The 19,428-nt window shown below is 41.5% G+C and overlaps 1 protein-coding gene across 3 annotated transcripts in view; it reads right to left on the bottom strand.

Moving 5' to 3' along the window:
• FAM117B (family with sequence similarity 117 member B) overlaps nucleotides 1-19,428 on the bottom strand; it is a 36,157-nt gene that overhangs the window by 11,899 nt on the left and 4,830 nt on the right. Inside the window, exons 2-5 of one of the 3 annotated variants that reach the window (XM_040561848.1) lie at nucleotides 18,668-18,793; nucleotides 11,186-11,337; nucleotides 6,445-6,537; nucleotides 5,833-5,946 (exon numbers count right to left, since the gene is read on the bottom strand). In XM_040561848.1, coding sequence (XP_040417782.1) covers nucleotides 5,833-5,946; nucleotides 6,445-6,537; nucleotides 11,186-11,337; nucleotides 18,668-18,793 — 485 coding nt within the window. Of the gene's footprint in view, nucleotides 1-5,832; nucleotides 5,947-6,444; nucleotides 6,538-11,185; nucleotides 11,338-17,963; nucleotides 18,169-18,667; nucleotides 19,422-19,428 lie in introns of those variants that run through there. The other 2 variants (XM_040561847.1, XM_040561849.1) reach the window with 2 other exon arrangements.

Raw genomic sequence — 19,428 nt, 5'->3', positions numbered from 1 at the left:
AAAGCAGAAAGCAGAATGATGTATGCTAGAGCGTCTAAGATTTCAGCAGCCGTTAGCTAAATCTGGGAATTCTACAGCATTTAATCATGATTGTCTACCACAAATTCCTAGAACCACAGCACTATTTGAAGTGCTCGAAGTAGAAAAGCACAAATTGCTCGAGAATAGCTCGCTATGCTTTGATACAATGTTTCAGACATGCACAGAACATTTCTTTTGGAAGAGAAGGTGACTTGTTAACCTGGACTGCCAAAGAGCAGAAAGAGAAGGAGGCACCACCACAGGGGTGGAACAACTAGCCTCAGAACAACCTTCACACGTGAAGTACTGCCTTCACAAAGGTCTGCATGGAACCTGTGACATACAGGAATAGGCTACTAACACAAGGATGCTTTTGACTACTCTCATCTGCAGATTTTGGAATACACAAAACCAGCCAAGGTGTCAAACACAGGATAGTAATTATAGCACTTGCATATTAACGTGCTGTCTGGGAGTTTGGTGCAGAACAGAGTTCTGAAACTTATGGGTACAGTATAAGCCCATGAGATACAAAATACGGGTGATGACAAATCTGAATTTTTTTTACAGGCATTTCAGAAATATGCTCTAACCTCTTCCAATTTTTCCAACAAGCAACAGAACTTGAAATAGAATCCAAGGTCTTTTGATACTTCCATATATTAACATCAAATCACCTTGAAGTTGAATTACGCACAGTAATTCCACTCTAAAAATAAAATTTTCTACTTACATAAGATGGTAAGAGTGAAAAAAAAATATCCACTGCAAACTATGTACAGTTGGTCTCATATTAGTAGTTGGTTAGGATCAACTTACTGGTAAGACACTAAAGAAATATGCTTTCCAGAAAAGTGAAAGGGGGGCTTGACAGTTAACACCAAGTAACGGAGTAACTTCAGCCAAGTACACTGAAGAAAACGAATTCTTTTGGTAAACCTTATCTACTTATTTTTCCATCTAGCCTCACCTCTGGCCTCATTTCTAGTTTCTGCATTATATTAATGAGGAAAAAAAATAAAATTAAAAATTCTTTTTTAAAAGAAGGAAAACCCCACAGATTTACCACCATGTAACAATATAATAAATTCAAAATCCAACACTCTCAGAAGCATCCTGAGATCACTCAATGAGGCTATGATTTTTGTGCAAACGCCTCTTCCTGTAAAAAAGAGGTGGAATGAAACACTAGGCATAAGGAAAAAAACACACGCACATACACACACACACACACATTCAATTGTTTTTGAAAAAAAAAAAGCCAGCAGCACAAACTTGACTTTAGCACCAAGTATTTCCTTATTCTCAGTAAAGGGATAGGAATAGGTAACAAGCTTACTCCGTGAAGATTGCATGAATTTCTTTCTCAAAAAAAAATCATGGAAGAAGAAGTACAACTAAACACTCAGTCTTAGGTGGTAAGAACCACTAAAAATATTAGTAAAACTCAACTAATAGACTCTACTAGTATATAAAAATATTAGTAGAAATTGTGGGAAAAGCTTACGTGTTTATTAATAGGGAAGAAGAGATGAAATAGATTCACTGGAATTACTACTTTCAGTTTAACTAGAAGAGTAAGTCATCTCCAAAAGGTTACAGAATCAATGCGATCTCTGTGAAGGGACTACCACAGCAACTTCCTAACACTGTTTCTCAGCTTTAGCAGGAATTCAATTCCTAGAGCTCAGAAATCTTTGTATGATCCTATAGAATCAACAACTGCAAGTTTCCTTCAATTTGGAAATGTAAAAAAAAAAAATCACCACTAACTGCAAGCATTTATATGCAGTCTTTTCCACAAATCTTGAAGGAACTGAGCTGATGCCAGAAATTCCAGTTTAGCGGTTCCCTAGGAAAGAACCGGAAAGCTTAGGAACTTCGCCCTTGAAGCCTGCACTTACAAATTTTTCACTCTGACTTAGAAAGCTGCCTATAAACGCCATTAATCTAACCCTTCGCTTACTCTTTTTGAAGCCTTCTGTAGCTTCCTCCCTTCGCAAGTGGCTCATGACAGCTGGCACAAAATTTACCAAGAAAAACAATGGTTAGTTCTATAACACAACGTCAGAAAAGTTGCTTTCCTCAGTTTATATTGTATAGTCTGTTTCACAAGCCCAAAAAATAAATATCCATTGTGCAATATTTTATTTACGTACTTTAAAATTTGGTAGAATGCAAAAAATCCTCCATACAGTAGATAAAATTTCATGAGCATAATAATGTCATTATGATGCCACAAGTTTCTGTATGTAGAATTTTTATCTGGTATCTTTCAGAATAGTAGCATCTCTGATCATTTCTGACATTAATTTAGAACAGCTAGAAGATTATCTACATTAGAATGACAGTAACTTAGTAATCAGAAATTTATGGATTTGTGAACTACCATATGAAATCCGTTCAACAGCATGCAATTCTCTCCAATGTAGCCAAGTGCCTACAACAAATGTCCCTCAGTTTTAATTTTCTGTTGCTGTTCTTGAAGTGTCTCAATTCTCTATAAGTATAGAACAAGTCTTCAGAGAAGTTTTACAAATTTGGATAAAATACTTGCATCAAGTATTCTGACCATCCACATATATATTATTTCTTTTTAGACCTTTTGGCAACTGTCGTAAATTTTGTCAAAAAAACAGATAGAACTGTCTCATTTATCTGTCTTCTTATTTTGACTTAAGCTACAGCAATCACTAAGCATGTTCTACTGTACAGCATGTTCTCCTTCACCTATGCTTAAATAAACCAGATCAAATGTGGGAATTCATATTAGGCAGCTTGCTTCAAATTCAAATTCTTCTCCTTTCTAGCTTCTAGGTTAATACTCCACTACATAGAAGACGAAAAGAGAACAGTTTCTGTTTGGACATTTAAAGCATTTGAATAATTCCTAAAGTTTATCAAAAATCTAATTCTAAAAAAAATAATCCTAAATACAATGCTTGCCAGTAGCAAAGAATTTGAACTAATAACAAATTGAATTTAAGATGCACTTATATACTGAAGATTCATGAATCTTAATTAAATGAACTATAACAGAAGTAAGTTAGGTCTCAGAAAAAAACGTTACTGATTTTTATACAAACAGTAGTTAAGAACAGTGCAAAAGAACTCAAAACACTGTACTACTTTCTTATTTCCAGTATTGAAGTATCACAGTTTCATTCAGACACCTGTTTTCTAAGCACAAAAGAACATAGCTCCTCAGGATTGTACGTATGGTTCTCCTTTCTATTTTTCATTTCATCTTTTAGCAAAATGGGTGAGTACCCACACAGCAGGACTTATGCTGATGTTGTGATAGCTTCCCTCCCTGACCTAAATTATTTCTGGAAGAATGGAAGGACAGAAAGGAAGCAGCCAACAAAGTACATTATTTATTAAAATAATGCTAACTGAATTTTAGGAGCAATTGGGAATATTAAGTTTGCAGAGAAGCTTCACAGCTGAAGTACTTTATCAATTTACAGTATCAACAGTTACACAATTTCTTTCAACTACATCAACTGACAAGGCAAATATAACATTTGTTCTTTTTGTAACTGTTAAGAAAGGTGTTAGATCATAAATATACATTCATGAGATATCAGTGGGAAAAGAAAATTTTCTTCTGAAAAACTGGCCAAGTTTTCCTATTGATTTTTTAAACCTACTAAAGCAAAACAGACCTGAAAAATGATGTGTCTAAAAGAATGTAGTATTTCACCATCTGCTATCAACTCAGCTAGAAATATTACAGAATCACAGAATCGTCTAGGTTGGAAGAGACCTCCAAGATCATCTAGTCCAACCTCTGTCCTAACCTCCACTAAACCACATCACTAAGGACTACATCTAAACATCTTTTAAAGACCTCCAGGGATGGCGACTCAACCACTTCCCTGGGCAGCCCATTCCAATGCCTAACAACCCTTTCAGTAAAGAAGTTCTTCCTAATATCCAACCTAAACCTCCCCTGGCACAACTTTAGCCCATTCCCCCTTGTCCTGTCAGCAGGCACGTGGGAGAATAGACCAACCCCCAACTTTCTACAACCTCCTTTAAGGTACCTATAGAGAGCGATGAGGTCTCCCCTGAGCCTCCTCTTCTCCAGGCTGAACAATCCCAGCTCCCTCAGCCGCTCCTCGTAAGACTTGTTCTCCAGACCCCTCACCAGCCTCGTCGCCCTTCTCTGGACTTGCTCAAGCACCTCCATGTCCTTCTTGTAACAAGGGGCCCAAAACTGAACACAGTACTCGAGGTGCGGCCTCACCAGAGCCGAGTACAGGGGGACAATCACCTCCCTAGACCTGCTGGCCACGCTGCTTCTTATACAAGCCAGGATGCTGTTGGCCTTCTTGGCCACCTGAGCACACTGCTGGCTCATATTCAGCTGCCTATCAACCAGTACTCCCAGGTCCTTCTCTGCCAGGCAGCTTTCCAACCACTCATCTCCCAGCCTGTAGCCCTGCTCGGGGTTGTTGTGCCCCAGGTGCAGGACCCGGCACTTGGCCTTGTTGAACTTCATACAGTTGGCCTCAGCCCATCGGTCCAGCCTATCCAGATCCTCCTGCAGAGCCTTCCTTCCCTCGAGCAGATCGAGGCACACACCTAACTTGGTGTCGTCTGCAAACTTACTGAGGGTGCACTCGATCCCCTCATCCAGGTCATCGATAAAGATATTAAAGAGGACTGGCCCCAGCACTGAGCCCTGGGGGACGCCACTAGTGACCGGCCTCCAACTGGATTTGACTCCATTCACCACGACTCTTTGGGCCCGGCCATCCAGCCAGTTTTTAACCCAACGAAATGTACGCCAGTCCAAGCCACGAGCAGCCAGTTTCTTGAGGAGAATGTTGTGGGAAACAGTGTCAAAAGCCTTACTGAAGTCAAGGTAGATCACATCCACAGCCTTCCCCTCATCCACCAGGCGCATCACTTGGTCATAGAAGGAGATCAGGTTCGTCAAGCAGGACCTACCTTTCATAAACCCATGCTGAATGGGCCTGATCGCCTGGTTGCCCTTCAAGTGCCTCGTGACGACATTCAAGATAAGCTGCTCCATGAGCTTCCCTGGCACTGAGGTGCACTTACCTCCCTGTGAACCTAACTGCAGCAAGTCTCAAGATAAAACTACAACTGCATACAGAACATGTGGTGGCCTAACCATCGCAATTTTTGAAATGATTACTACTCTAAGTATCAAGGCATGATAAATTGCAGAAAATAAAAGGCTGAATGCAGCCATTAAGAACACAAACACTTTTAATACAGTATATAAAAGAAGTTTAATACGGTACATAAAAAAAAGTTGCCATCCTTTTGTCAGTTAAACTCTCTAAACCTGTTGATCATAGGATTAAACAAGCGCTATAGTCAAGAGAAAATGTGATCAGTATTAGCTACAGTTTTGAGTCTGTATCATTTTACTACCAGTTTGCTCCATGCCATACTCTACATGCTAATTCATTATTGTTACAGCAACACTTAATGAAAAAGATAATCCATGGGTTTAGATTAAACTTACCTGTCGTCCTTAAGCATAGGCCACAGAAATATAAGCTTAGTGTCCTGCTTTAAGGAAAAAATCTATCTGAAATTCATGGAACGATGGAGTTGCAAACAAACCTAGCCAAGTAACAAAATGATCCTGGACCCCACACACTTCATGCAGTCAAAGGAAATGGACTTATTTCATAGAATCCACCTAAACCCACAACAAATTTAGAAGTATATAATATTTTTATGTTCCCTGTAAGACAAATCACAACCTTGAAATGATCTAAAAACAGTATTAGCTACCAAACATGTCCCAGAAGAGCACAGCTTTACCTGACTGTGGTTAATGGCTGCATGGTTACCATGAAATGGAGACTGTCTTTCTTTATCCCGATGATGCCTACTGCTGTGTTTGCTTCTCTGCAATTGTTGACGCAATTTTGCAATCTAATAAAGAAAATAAATCACATTAGATTTCACCGGATACGTTCAGCTATGCACACAGTTTCATTAATTAATTCTAGTACTTAGCTAAAGTTCTTTACTACCACAACTTTCATAATTAATGACAGCACAAAATTACGTTCAGGTTCTTGCAAACTTAACATGTTAGCTACCATTTAAGCTCAAGCCCAGAAAATATCTTAGGTTTAATGAAAGCACTTGAAATATATGAATTAGTTTGGTCACTGCTGGATTTCTTCCTCTGATGAATGTTCGCTACATTTGACACTCCCCTTATCCCCCACTTCAGGTTTAAAAATTGTAACAGTCCTACATTACTATAAGAAATCAATACCAAATGAACAGATTGCTTATTACATAAAGCTTGGGCACTGTAGGAAGTAAAATAATATTCACACCTTCCTTCCTGAAAATTCATGTAACAGTGCATGCCAGCAACAAACTTAATCCAAATGTATTCCAAATAATAGCACTCCTAACCTCCTTGAGTTGATCTGTGCTGCCCCACGATGCTGAACGTTTGTGTGAGCTTCTCTTCTTTTCTAAATATTCTTCAGCCCAGGCACTTTCAGTCTGTAACGAGGAGATTACAGACTTAAAAAAAACAAACAAAACCAAACCAGTATTTCTACTTTTGGGAAGAATATTTTGAGACAAATCAAAAGAGAACTGTGTTAAGATGTGCTAGATTCAGAACTGTGAGCGAAAAGCAGTCACTGACTAGAAGCCTTACTGACAAAGAAAACATGAGCATGTCGAGTGAAACTGCGTTCACAATCTTTCAGACCTACTTTAATACAGGTATATGCTAGTTTCATTTCTACCATACTGAAAATTGATAAGGCAGTATTAACAGCCAGATGAGCTCTGAAGAACCAGTTGGATGGTGTTGAATGTGGATGTCATCTACCTTGACTTTAGCAAGGCTTCCAATACTGTCTCCCATAACATCCTGATAGCAAAGCTGAGAAAGTGTGGGATAGAGGAGTGGACAGTAAGGTGGGTTGAGAACTGGCTGACTGGCCAAGCTCAGAGGGTGGTGATCAGCAGCGCAGAGTCTGTGTGGAGACCTGTGACTAGTGGTGTTCCCCAGGGGTTGGTGCTGGGTCTGGTCTTGTTCAACATCTTCACTGATGACCTTGATGAGGGAAGCGTCTGCCCTCAGCAAGTACGCCGATGACACAAAGCTGGGAGGAGTGGCTGACATGCCAGAAGGCTGTGCTGCCATTCACCGAGACCTGGACCGGCTAGAGAGATGGGCAGGAAGAAACCAAATGAGGTTTAATAAGAGCAAGTGTAGAGTCCTGCACCTGGGAAGGAACAACCGGACATATCAGTACAGGCTGGGGCATGACCTGCTGGAGAGGAGCTCTGAGGAGAAGTACCTGGGGGTCCTGGTGGATGACAGGTTGACCATGAGCCGGCAGTGTGCCCTTGTAGTCAAGAGGTCCAATGGGATCCTGGCATGCATTAAAAGAAGCGGGGCCAACAGGTCAAGGGAGGTGATCCTCCTCCTCTACTCTGCCCTGGTCAGGCCTCACCTGGAGTACTGTGTCCAGTTCTGGGCTCCCCAGTACAAAAAAGATAGGGATCTCCTGGAAAGAGTCCAGTGGAGGGCCACAAAGATGATACAGGGCCTGGAGCATCTTCCCTATGAAGAAAGGCTGAGAGACCTGGGTCTGTTCAGCCTAGAGAAAAGAAGACTGAGAGGGGATCTCATCAATGTGTATAAATACCTGAGGTGTGGGAGACAGAGGGATTTGGCCAACCTCTTTTCAGTGGTTTGTGGTGACAGGACAAGGGGTAATGTCCACAAGATAGAGCACAAGAAGTTCCGCACCAACATGAGAAAGAACTTCTTCACAGTGAGGGTGACGGAGCACTGGAACAGGCTTGCCCAGGGAGGTTGTGGGGTCTCCTTCTCTGGAGATATTTAAGGCCCGTCTGGATGCCTACCTGGGCGGCCTGCTCTAGGGAACCTGCTTTGGCAGGGGGGTTGGACCCGATGATCTTCTTTCGAGGTCCCTTCCAACCCCTGAAATTCTGTGATTCTGTGAATTTGGTGGAGATGGTATATATTATTTCCCACATAGATGTTGAACTTGGTATTTCTGATGCGTTAGCTAGAGTAGTTCAGTAGTTGGGAAAGCCTGCACAGCTTCAAAATCATTTTCACACTCAGACTGAGAAAAAGACAGGCACCTGTTCTGAGCACCACTCAGAACACCACTGGAGCTACTGCAAAGCAGGGAATCAAATTAATGCCTCAAAGGGCTTCAGGTTCATAGGTGTCTCGGGCCAAACAGAAAGCAACACAAAATACTAAGCTAATTTCACTGAATCAACAAACGCATTAACATTTAATAAAGAAAAACACACATATACCATGGTGAAAATGTTCTGAGAAATTCAAAGTATCATTAACACAAATTTTATTTAAGGTAACATAACACATAAACAAGCCTGTGATAATACTGCATACTTTACAAAGTTTGCGTTCCCACATAACCACGTCCAGAATGGCCTTCACAAACAGTGAACTGTAAACCCTCCAAGATTAAGTATACTAATTTTTGTCATGGGTCTTCACACAGTCACAAGAAATGTAACTAATGCTAAATTTATCACAGACACTGGAACACTTTATAAAAGTCATAATTTCCACTACAAAGTTCTGGCTTCTAATTTTTCTTATATTCTTATATAATTATTCATATGTTATATAATAATATATGTTATATATATATTATATGTGTTATATGTGTGTTATATATCTTATATAATTATATTCATATATTCTTATATATTATTCTATAACAACTCAAAAACTCCAAAGCAACTGTCTCATTTTAATTTGTATTTTGATATAACTGTATTGACAATTGCAGGCAAAGCCAAACAGGTCTGACTGAAAGGAAAAGACACAGAAGTTACCAATCACTGTTTTAGCAGCACTTAAAACAATACCTGCATCTATGAATTCTAGCCAGACTACAGGATGCTCAATTACACACGCATTCATCACCCAATAACATCCTGTATGTACATAATTCAGTCTGGTTTTATAGACAGGTTTCATCCAACACAGTCAAAGCAGGAATCTGATACACAGTCAGTCTCTGGTGATCTCTTACACAGTTTGCTAGAGATGCCCGTAGGTCATAGCTAAAGGCCTGCAAGCCAAAGTGTGTCACTAATTGCTGCCTCCACCCTGTCTGCTTCCTGAATGACTCTACTCTCAATGCTGTAAACCTTCAGAATCAAGATCCCCCGGTTACTCAACTGGAAAACCTTTTATATCTTAGTAGATTCAATTCCTGTTCCCTAAACTTTTGAAATCAGAACATATTCATTTCACTCAGCCATCATACTGCTGACGGTTCCTCCAGCAGCACAGTCATGTTTATGTAAAAATAAACCTTAACCATCAGTTTTTGGCAGATATGGCATCCTTCCTTTGTTTTGAATATGAAGGTACTTGTGGTCATTCCCTTCACACTCAATACGAAACTTAAGAGTTCTGAAACAAGTGTTTCATGTAATTTTCAACAGTGATTTCCAAACTCCTGTAAATGAGTATATAATTGGGTATATATTTGCACCTGCAACATATGAACAACATTCTCTTTGTTACCATGACTCAGACTGTGACATCAGTTAGAATTCAGTAAATCTGGATGTCAGACTTCACAAAATCTGAAATCACACACTGGAGCCAAGATACTTTTACAAAGTGACACTTCATCATCTCATCTTCAGAAACACTAAACAATACAACTGGAGAGAGATACCATCTTGGAAAGCTAACTATTATTGTCAATCACATTTGAAACTTGGCCCTAACTCAAATGCTTGCTTTCAGGCACAGAAGATTAAAAGCCACAAAGCCTTGTCAGTGTCACATCAACAAAAGGTTTGGACATACAGATTTATGTCCATATCCCAGGATTTTCTACTGGTTTGATAAATTTTAAATCAGCAAGTGCATCAGATCGTTATTTCCTTCAGCACTATTCTAACATCAGTAACCGTCAAATATACTCATCACATGGAAATACTTAATGCTCTTCCCACAAATCTTTGCAAATACATTTCATTATATATATATAAGCCCTTCTACTATAGCAGCTAGGTGCATTAGAATTGGAAGAAAGACAAAATAAAAACATAAGCCAAAAGCTATGCATGAATAGCAATTCCTTATGTACCGTATTCCTTCTTTCATACTCCTCCTCTTATTAAGACTTGCTTACCCCTTTTACCCAATTTTTCAACCATTTTATCTATTCGTTTTCCCATAGAAAAAAAAAAAAAAACTTTCTCAGTTCTTCTTTCTTCACCAGGTTCTATTTTTACCTTATCCACATGGGCATAATCCCCTATGAAACGTCCTCCTCTTCTTCTAAGATGTTCTCTGGATTGAGGTTCTTTGCACAAGACGTTGCAGACCTTGAGAAGGCCATACAGTAACAACTGTAGAGCAGACATCTGCTCAACATCTAACACATCTGAGTAGACAGCACACTGAAATCTATTGTGCCTGCATTTCCATTATTGTTACCAAACTGGATGCAGGCTAAATTCAAGTATGTCCCAGATGCTGCCAGTTTATCTTCCCACTACCCTTCTCTTATATTCTTTAGAACTAGTGGAGACCACTTGTTGTTGAAACCATGCTCTAGGATTAGGGATTTAAAAACTGAGGTGTTTGGCTCTTTTACGCTACAAATTAGGGAAATCCACTGTCCAACTGCACCCAAAGAAGCAGGAATTAAACACTATGATATTCAGCCTATCACAGAAAAGGCTACAGTAACTTTTATAAAGGCACTACAGAAGCTTTTTTAGAGAGAGACATAAATACAAGGAGTTACTTTAAGTTCCTTTGTATAAATTAAAGCTAAATAGTACTTAACACCAATGCAATCCAGTGTCTTGCACACAGTAAGAACAATGAGAAAACAGATGTGCAATGCACTACTGCTTCTCTGAGGTAAGAAGAAAGTGGAACTTCTAATAAACACCACAGTTCATGGTCTTTTCTTAGAGAATGCAAATAAAACACATACGTAATTGCAACTGTAGAATTCCTACAATTTGCAAGTGAACAGGAACTTGTAAGCAAGAAAGCCAAAGTGAATGCTTTCAAGGCAATAGCATTCATACATTTAAGAATATTTAAATCCAAAGACAAGTGTTAAGCAAAAAAAACCTGGCCTACCTGAGTGGCTTTGTCTCTCATACATGGAACAGCTTGTCCATGATTATCACGAGGCCACTGTCCAGCAAGGTAGGGAGCAGCAAGTGTGTCCAACGAGGAAGTCCGGCGAATAATACTGGAAGGGCTTGATGACGGTGGTCTTGACTTGTCAGCTAGAATAATAACACTTGATTAGAAAGTAAGTCAGAAACCTTAATTATTTTAATTGCCTACAATAAGTCATATCAAACCAGAACTACTATGTTATTAAATATGAAAAGACACTTTTAAGGGAGGAATTCAGTTTGCATTTCCAATCTCTGTTCTGTTTTAACACAGAGTGAAACGTGTTTTTATGGTTTCCCTAAAAATCACTCTTGTGCCACAGATGTTACATCAGTACTCATACACCACCATTTATTTATACCCTCAAAGGCGCAACAGTCATTAAATGATGACAGCTTAGAATAAAAAGATAGATAATATTCCTCATACCTGCCAATGGCTAACAAAGAAAATCTGTGCTGAATTTCTTCAATTTAATGCCGAGATTAGAATTCATACATTAATCCTTTCACCTTCACCTACTTGAATCCAAGAGACAGCAAGCTGACATGTTTTATTAACTACCCAGCACATAATACAACTCTTCACAAATCTGCTGTGTATCTAACTCTTAGCTCCGTAAGTCAACTTTCATTAAGCAATCATTTACATTTTACAAGATAATCAATGCATCTCCTCCCTTTACATGCTGCTTGGTAACTACGTTCATACTTGCCTGACACTAGACCTTCTATCACACCTCAAACATTTCTGGTGTTTACACTGACATCACTTCTAAGAGCAATTTAGATAATAATGCAAACTTTTACTGGAAAGGATTAAAAGTAACAAGGACAGGAAGTAAAACAAGGAGGAAGAATATGGTTGGAAACAAAAATGTGCATCTATCATCAATACTTTAAAACTGCGGTGTAAGACTACGCTAAGCATCAACTCCATAAATAAAGGTTCCTCAAAATAGGAAGTGAGGCATGAGAACAGCAAACAGGAAAGACCCAAGCCTTAGATATACATATATGCTCATGTACTATTTGTTACTGGCTTCTCCAGATGCAGAATATAAATTCAGGAATCATAATGATGTAAAACTTACTGTCTATCTACTCCTCACAGAATTATATCTGAAAGAATCATAATTAATCACATTAATCTTACCTATAAAGAATACAGAGGCCTAAAACAAGGGGCTAAAACACACCAAACACGATTTGGAGATATTCCTGACTGTGCCGTAGGATAAGCTCTGTACTAACAGTAGAAATAACGTTGCAATTTGTACTCTACATAAACTTATTTACATGCAAAATAAGTCGTGCCCGATTACTTTCAGATTGTTAGTCAGAAATAAAACCATTAGCATTATACATCCAGAATTCATTTTTCTGGGCAGTTTCAGTCTATTAAAGTTGTATTGAGACTAATAAAATGTTAGGCATAGATGTCAGCGGTGTGGACAACATTTCGGTCTCACAGAACACCAGTCTTCCACACGTACATCAACTGACATTCTATACTAACTATCCTCATATAAATATTGCATTAGAAATGTATACATTGAAACTGTGAAAAGTATTTCAACTATAAGGAAATGATTATTAGCATTATGATCAGGCCCATTCACATAAACCAGCCAAGAAATCTCATCTGGGTTACTATTTCTACTTGCACCAACACCAATCAAAATCTCAGTACTGAGCTGAGTACAGATCTGCTCTCAGGGAGCAGCAACAAAGCTCAATTTTTGAGTTACCATGCACTTGAAGAGTCCTGCAAAGACAGTCTCTGACTACTACCAGACAGCATGCTAAAGGGTCTCTTTGTATCACAAGATTTCAAAACGATTCCTTTTGTCTGTACCATGGGGGAATGTAGCATGCTAATGCAACATGTTATTCCTTACAAATTACATTTGCTTCCAAAGTTATATCAAACATGTTATTTGTCTGAGAAATAGCTGCCATACTCTCCCTATTTATTTTTCTTCTGAATTATTATTCTTCCTTTTCAAGAAGCTTCTCTTTTTACCAAGGGGAAACAGAAAGGATGTGAAAAAAATAAGGAAGTGCGTGTAGTAGCTCACATCATCTGCAAGGCAACTGCAACAGACAGCTTCAAAACTGAAGCAGCAGAAGCTACTACTGTCCTGCCTCCCCGACCAAAAACTGGCAAGAGTATTTTGCTGGGCAAACAGTGAGGACGAAAACTGAAGAGTCTGTTTATTGTCTAAATTCAAAGGAAGCTGCATACTTCAGGGCACAAACCCTGTAAGTACTCTCTTTTTTTTTTCCCCCTTTGATTTAGATATTCCTATAGTGAAATCGGATTCGAAGGACTGTTTTAATTTAGATGGTGCAAGGACATTTTGGATTCGTTTTTATTTACTTTTCCACCTTTACAGCATGTCTTCGTAAAAACTGCCAAAGACTACTACTCAGCTCTTGCTGTTTCAAAACATTTCAGTGGAGATGCATACATGTTCATTGCATTTTCCTCTACAACACTTGAAGCAAGTGTTCAGCTGCTATTTTTCCTTGATGTGACCTACATAACAAGAGATCTGCCTCCATAGAGATAACAGTTACAACAGCTGTGGCTGATGAAAAACAATGGACCTGTTTCATCAAACAGACTGTTCTTAAATATTAGATCTGTTTTAATTGGTCTGATTATCTCTTTAAACCAATATTTGTGGCAAATATCAACCCTCCTATCCATCTTCCACTGCTCTAAATCTATTTAGAAACAAAGTCTTTCTGCAATTTGGTTTCAAACAAAGCAAAATATTAGACCAAAATACAAACAGAGCATACATAATACAAATCAAAGTCCATAATGTGAGAAAATAACATGCAAGTTACTATGTCTTCACAAGTCATTGCAGTATTACTGAGCCAGATGTGACAACAGGTATCACATACATCTACTGCAATTGTACAGTGAGGCACCTCTGAAGGTGATTTAAGCTAAGGCAGTCCAGCAATGGGACTGGAGAGCAAAATTAAACATGTAGAAAAGCTCAGCAGTAACCAGCTGGAAGTTAGGAAAGAGAGCACTGACTTGGTGTGTGGGGCTCTTAACATCAAAGTCCTATATCTACAACTGAAAAAGGAAATCACAGTGTGAGAACACACACCTTTGAACTGGATACCTCACAGAAGAGAACTGTGATATAACAAAACTGAGAAGAAGAAAAAGAAGGAAAGTTGTCTATAGTACTAAGTCCTAAAACATGGAACACTGAAGTGTCATCTTTCAATTTTCCTGAAATTTTCCAAACTGTTGTTAATATTGCAAAATAAGGATTAGTGTTGAAGATAATTATCAACGGAGTTGCAAGATCAAAGATTTGAAATTAAAGCTTTCAGAAAGGAAAATAAGAACTCCAAAGAAATATCTGCTAACAGACACCACGAGAAAACAAAATTAGCAAGCTGCAGAAAGAACCATGGAAAAAGCACATAATGACATTAACCTCACAATCAAACTCCCTGACAAACAGAATTCTAACTGAAGCTTTCAATAGAAGTGGAATACCCCAAAAGTGAGAAAGAGTGAGATGTGACCAGTTTCCCTGGCTTCTAGCCATGCCACTGAGATTGTCTTCTTTTTTGGTCAGCCTCTTCCTCAGTAGGAACATTCATAGGCTCTCCCCTATACATTGCTGCCTTTTCCCAAAAAAAGATACAAACACAACATATATTTGAAGCCCCTGAGACATGTTTCATTGAGAATATTCAACAGACTCAAATGGTATTCAGAAAAGATGCACAGAACCACCATGTATTTTCCCACTGAAAGGCAATCTCAGCTATTAATTTCACATAAATATAGAAGAACTACTTGTTCATTAGCTTCTAGTAATTCAAAATGATCCCCTGGTAGGAGAACAGCTCAGAAAACCAAACCCAAACAAAAACTCAGAAAGTCCAAGATGTTCAAGTTCCTTAATTCCAGCAAATGAAAACATTTTTAATTCAAATCAACTCCTCTACAGTGCTGGCCACAAGAAACTTAAATTACGGTATTGCAAAAATTAGTTCATTTTCTTTACACCTACCATTTGCTAAATAGCTTAGGTAAGCAAAGCAGTCATCTAATGGTACACAAATTTGAAGGACAAAGCCTCCTGTGTTCTCTTATACTACAGCCATATCTTTTATAACTACTGCAAAACCTTGTAATAAACGTTGACAGGTCTGCAGCTATTATTTTGTCACTCACCAAATTTTTTAAATTAAAAATAAAAAATCTACAGTGAAATTTACAAGTGTGAAGAGTTCCATGCCCTGTCCCTACCTAAGGACAAGTCTGCATCGAAACTCTTTATGACTTTCTGATATACCATTGTAAGTTCCCTTCATTTCCTTTCACACAAATGAGGCTTCAGTATTACTCCTTCATTTATTATTCTAAATAATTAAAAGGCAGTATAGTTCCAGATAAAAGCAAAGAAAGGGAAGAAAGTCAACAGGTGTTACAGATGCCAAAACTGCTGTGGGGAAAAGCTATTTAACTGAGAAAAAAGCAAAATATGATGGGAGAAAGAGTGAAAAAACCCACATGACAAACTTCCTCTAACAGGGAAGGTTTGCAGACATGTAAAGAGGTATGTGAGAACTGACCTACAACTAGGGATTGCAGGACAGACCCTGCAGCACAGAAATGAGGCAAAGGAATCAGTCATCACACTAGCAGTGGGAAATACTGCATAGAATTGAAAAAAAAGAATAGTATTTGTTAACATGGAAATAGAAGTTGAAGTCTGTGAAATGAGTGCTGGAGACTGCAGGGAGGGAAAGCAAAAAGAAAGAAATGGGTTGTAGGAAGGTCGAAACTCTTGGCCATATTTAGGATGGAAGCAGCAAGAAAAGCACAGAAATTTAGCAAGCATGCCATGAAGTCTTCAGCTTATCTCATCATCAACAGCAAACTCAGGTAAGTATTTCAAACATTTAGTTGCAATTCAGTTCAGAAAACCTAGCCAAAAAAAAAAAAGAGAAAGAACCTATTAAGGTTCTTTTAAGTTAAGATTTCTTTATTCTCAAGTTCAGGTTCTTGTATGTTAAGCAGGTTGACAAAAAACTCTAAACTATTCAATTGCTTACTAAAAAAGAAAATCTGAAATTGAGCCTAAAGTGTTCAATTTACAGAACTAGTATCCAAGTCCAGAAGCAGCTGTCATTTGTCCAAACTCAAGGTTCATTTCGATCTAACAAAAAAAAAAAAAAGAGAAAAGCAAAACAAAAACCAACATGGCTGCAGCTGTAGAAATGAACAAAAGCCATCATCAAACTGAAAACAAGAAGCAGGAAAACCTGAGTAATTCTACAGTATATTCTGAATGTTACCCTGAGGTGGCCTGCATGGCTTCAGAACTCTAGCCTTACTAGCAAAGATAAAGTTCCACTTCCATGTTTTTGGCAGCCACTAAGCCTTCTCATTTAGATGAAGATGAAAGCGAAGTTGAATCAGTCTCTATCAAGCATTGGACTACACAACGCAAACATTAAGCAATATTAACCAGAATTCATTTGCATTTTGGGTCAATACAAGTACTATTCTGAAATTTAAACGTGTGGCAGCAATTAAATAGACCCTACGCCTGTTTCCACACATCTTGTAAAAAGCTAGTGGATTTATCTGGGAGCACAGTAGCAAAGGGCTAGCAACGAAGTGACTTGTTTCCTTCTATATGCTAGTTCTTATATCCAGTAAAGAAGTTGGCTAGACAACACAGTTTCAGCAGGCTTCTACACACTGATCTGAAGACAGCACAGTTTTTCCACCCTAAACAGTCTGACGCATGCTTCACAGACAGTTTTTGAACACTGATCTCAAGGGCAGGAAACTGCATCTTGGGCAAGAGTTTCAATCAAGTTCCCAGGAAGAAGACAGGATTTTGTGATGTGTATAATGTCTTTCAGATTAATGATTAACAAGAATCTTCAGTGAAGAACACACATTTTCCTCAATCCAGAGGCTCAGAATATAACTTTAAGCAAAACACATCCAATCTGCAGAGCTGAAGATCTAAATCAGAACCTAAATGCCTTTGTGGCACTGCTCTCTTGCATTTCAGAAAAAGAAGGCATATCATAATCTTGAAGAAGTATGTCCAAACAAAAAACAAAACAAAGCTAATCTCTGTGTGACTTAAGTACTGTACCAAGTGGTTATGACTGTCTAATTTGGCAGCATCATTCCTCAAGAGCCAGAATAGGGAGGGAGGGAGAGAGAGGGGAGAGGGAGTCTGGTTATAATCGTAATTTTAGAAAAGGGAAAATCAACATTTAGAGACATAGACAAATTAAAAGGAGTTCTATCGGTCCTATGTTTCTGCACATGCACTTCTGTGTATTTCTGAACTTTACGTAGATTACCACATGCAGCTTCATGACAGAATACTAGCTGTAGCTTTGGTACCTTCAGAGTCACCAAGTTTTCCAGATTTGAGGACATTAACACAAAGCTTCATTCACGCATTTTTAAGTAAACATTACAATAAAAGGAACAAGGATTTACATATTTAAGCCTCTAGTATCCTCAACCAGATGTCACATATTGCTTAAATTTCAGCGTGCTCAGTAAGTACGTTTTAATTATTCCAAAACGCTAAGGAGCAGTTTGCTATAAAACGTATGCCATTCCCACACTATTTTCTATCTTTGCACGAGCTTGTCATCGCTCTAAAGTTCACACATCCCTCCGCAGGGTTCACGTTGAAACCAACTACTCGGAGCCACCGAGCACTCCTCCCCACGTTTCCGCGCCGTGCCCGCGGGGCCAGAGAGCTTTCCAGCCACAGGCTTGTGGCCGCCGCTTGGCTCCGAAGCACCCTTTGGCACGGCGAGCGTGGAGCGTGGAAGGGGAAGGCTTGAGGGCTGCACAAGGCTGCCCAGACACTGGAAACCTCTGGCGGCACACGGCGAGGCGCCACGCTCCCCTCACGACTCACTGGCTTCCTCCGTCCCCTTGCCACCGGCCGGGAAGGGGGAACGCGCACCAACAAAAGCCCCGGCCCCGCCGCGCTCACGCCGCCGCCAGCCGGCCAGGGACGGGCCGAGGCGGCCACAAGCCCGGGCACGGCTCCGCTCCGCTCCCCAGCCTCACGGAGAGCCGACGGTGTCCACAAACTCACGCACGGCCGGGCCGGGCCGGGCCGAGCCGAGCCCTCATGGGCCGCCCCTCCCCCGCAGTAACGGTCTGCCCACCCACCGCCCCACGCTCCCCTCAGGTAACCGCCTCGCGCCCAGTAACGGTCGCCGCGCGTGCCACCCCCCCCCAGTTCCCCTCAGGTAGTCGCCTCGCGCGCAGTAACGGTCGCCACGCGCCCCCTCCTCCCCTGAGGTAACTGCCTCGCGCCCGGTAACGGTCGCCGCGCGCCCCTCGCCTCAGCGGGCGGCAGGTGCGCGGCGTGAGGGGCGGCCGGGAGCTCACCTCTGCAGCCCGGCGAGCCGGGGCTCTTCCTCTCCGGCGAGCTCCTGCCTTGCTCTGGCGACTGCCGCCGGTGCCGGACCCTGCCCGCCGCCGTGGCGCTGCCCTCCGGCAGCGGGGAGGAGCAAGGTGAGGGCCCGCAGCCCAGCGGCGGTGGCGGCGGGGGGGGAGGCGGCGGCGGAAGATGGTGGGGCCGCGGGGGGCTGCCCCGGGCCCCGCCAGCGCGCGTGGGGCTGCCCCGCGAGGACGAGGCTGTCGAGGCGGCGGCAGCGCTGCTCCCCCCCACCGGCGGCTGCGGGGCCGTGGCGGGGCCGCTGCGGCCGCTGCCGCCGGTGGGCGCCGCACGCGTGGGGCTGATGCTGCGTGAGGAGGGCGCCGCGCGTGGGAGCCCCCCGGCCGGGGCGCTCGCGCCGCCGCTCCTCGTGGGGCTGCCATGTTGCTGCTGCGGCTGCTGCTGCTTGAGCTGGAAGGGCACCGTGGCCCGCATGGGCTGGAGGCGGCTGCTCGCTCCCGCTCCGCCGCCCGCCGCCGCCGCCGCCGCGCCGCCTCCCCCCAGCGCGGTGCCCGGGGTCGGGGAGCCGCCGCGCCGCACGCGCGGGTGGGACATGGCGGGGGGAGCCGGCGGAAGGCGGCCGCCGGCGGAGAAAGAAGGAAAGGAAGAAAGAGAGCGCTGCGGGCAGGTCCCGCCACGGGCCCAACGCCTCACGCGGCCGGGGCCCCGTCCCCTCCCGGCCGCCGCCGTGCCCAGCCCGGGGCGCCCCGCG

Source organism: Cygnus olor, chromosome 6 (assembly GCF_009769625.2).
Source record: "Cygnus olor isolate bCygOlo1 chromosome 6, bCygOlo1.pri.v2, whole genome shotgun sequence".
NCBI classification, from domain to species: Eukaryota; Metazoa; Chordata; class Aves; order Anseriformes; family Anatidae; genus Cygnus; species Cygnus olor.
The sequence above is the reverse complement of the archived record's forward strand: the minus strand, read 5'-3'. Positions and strand labels throughout refer to the sequence as shown.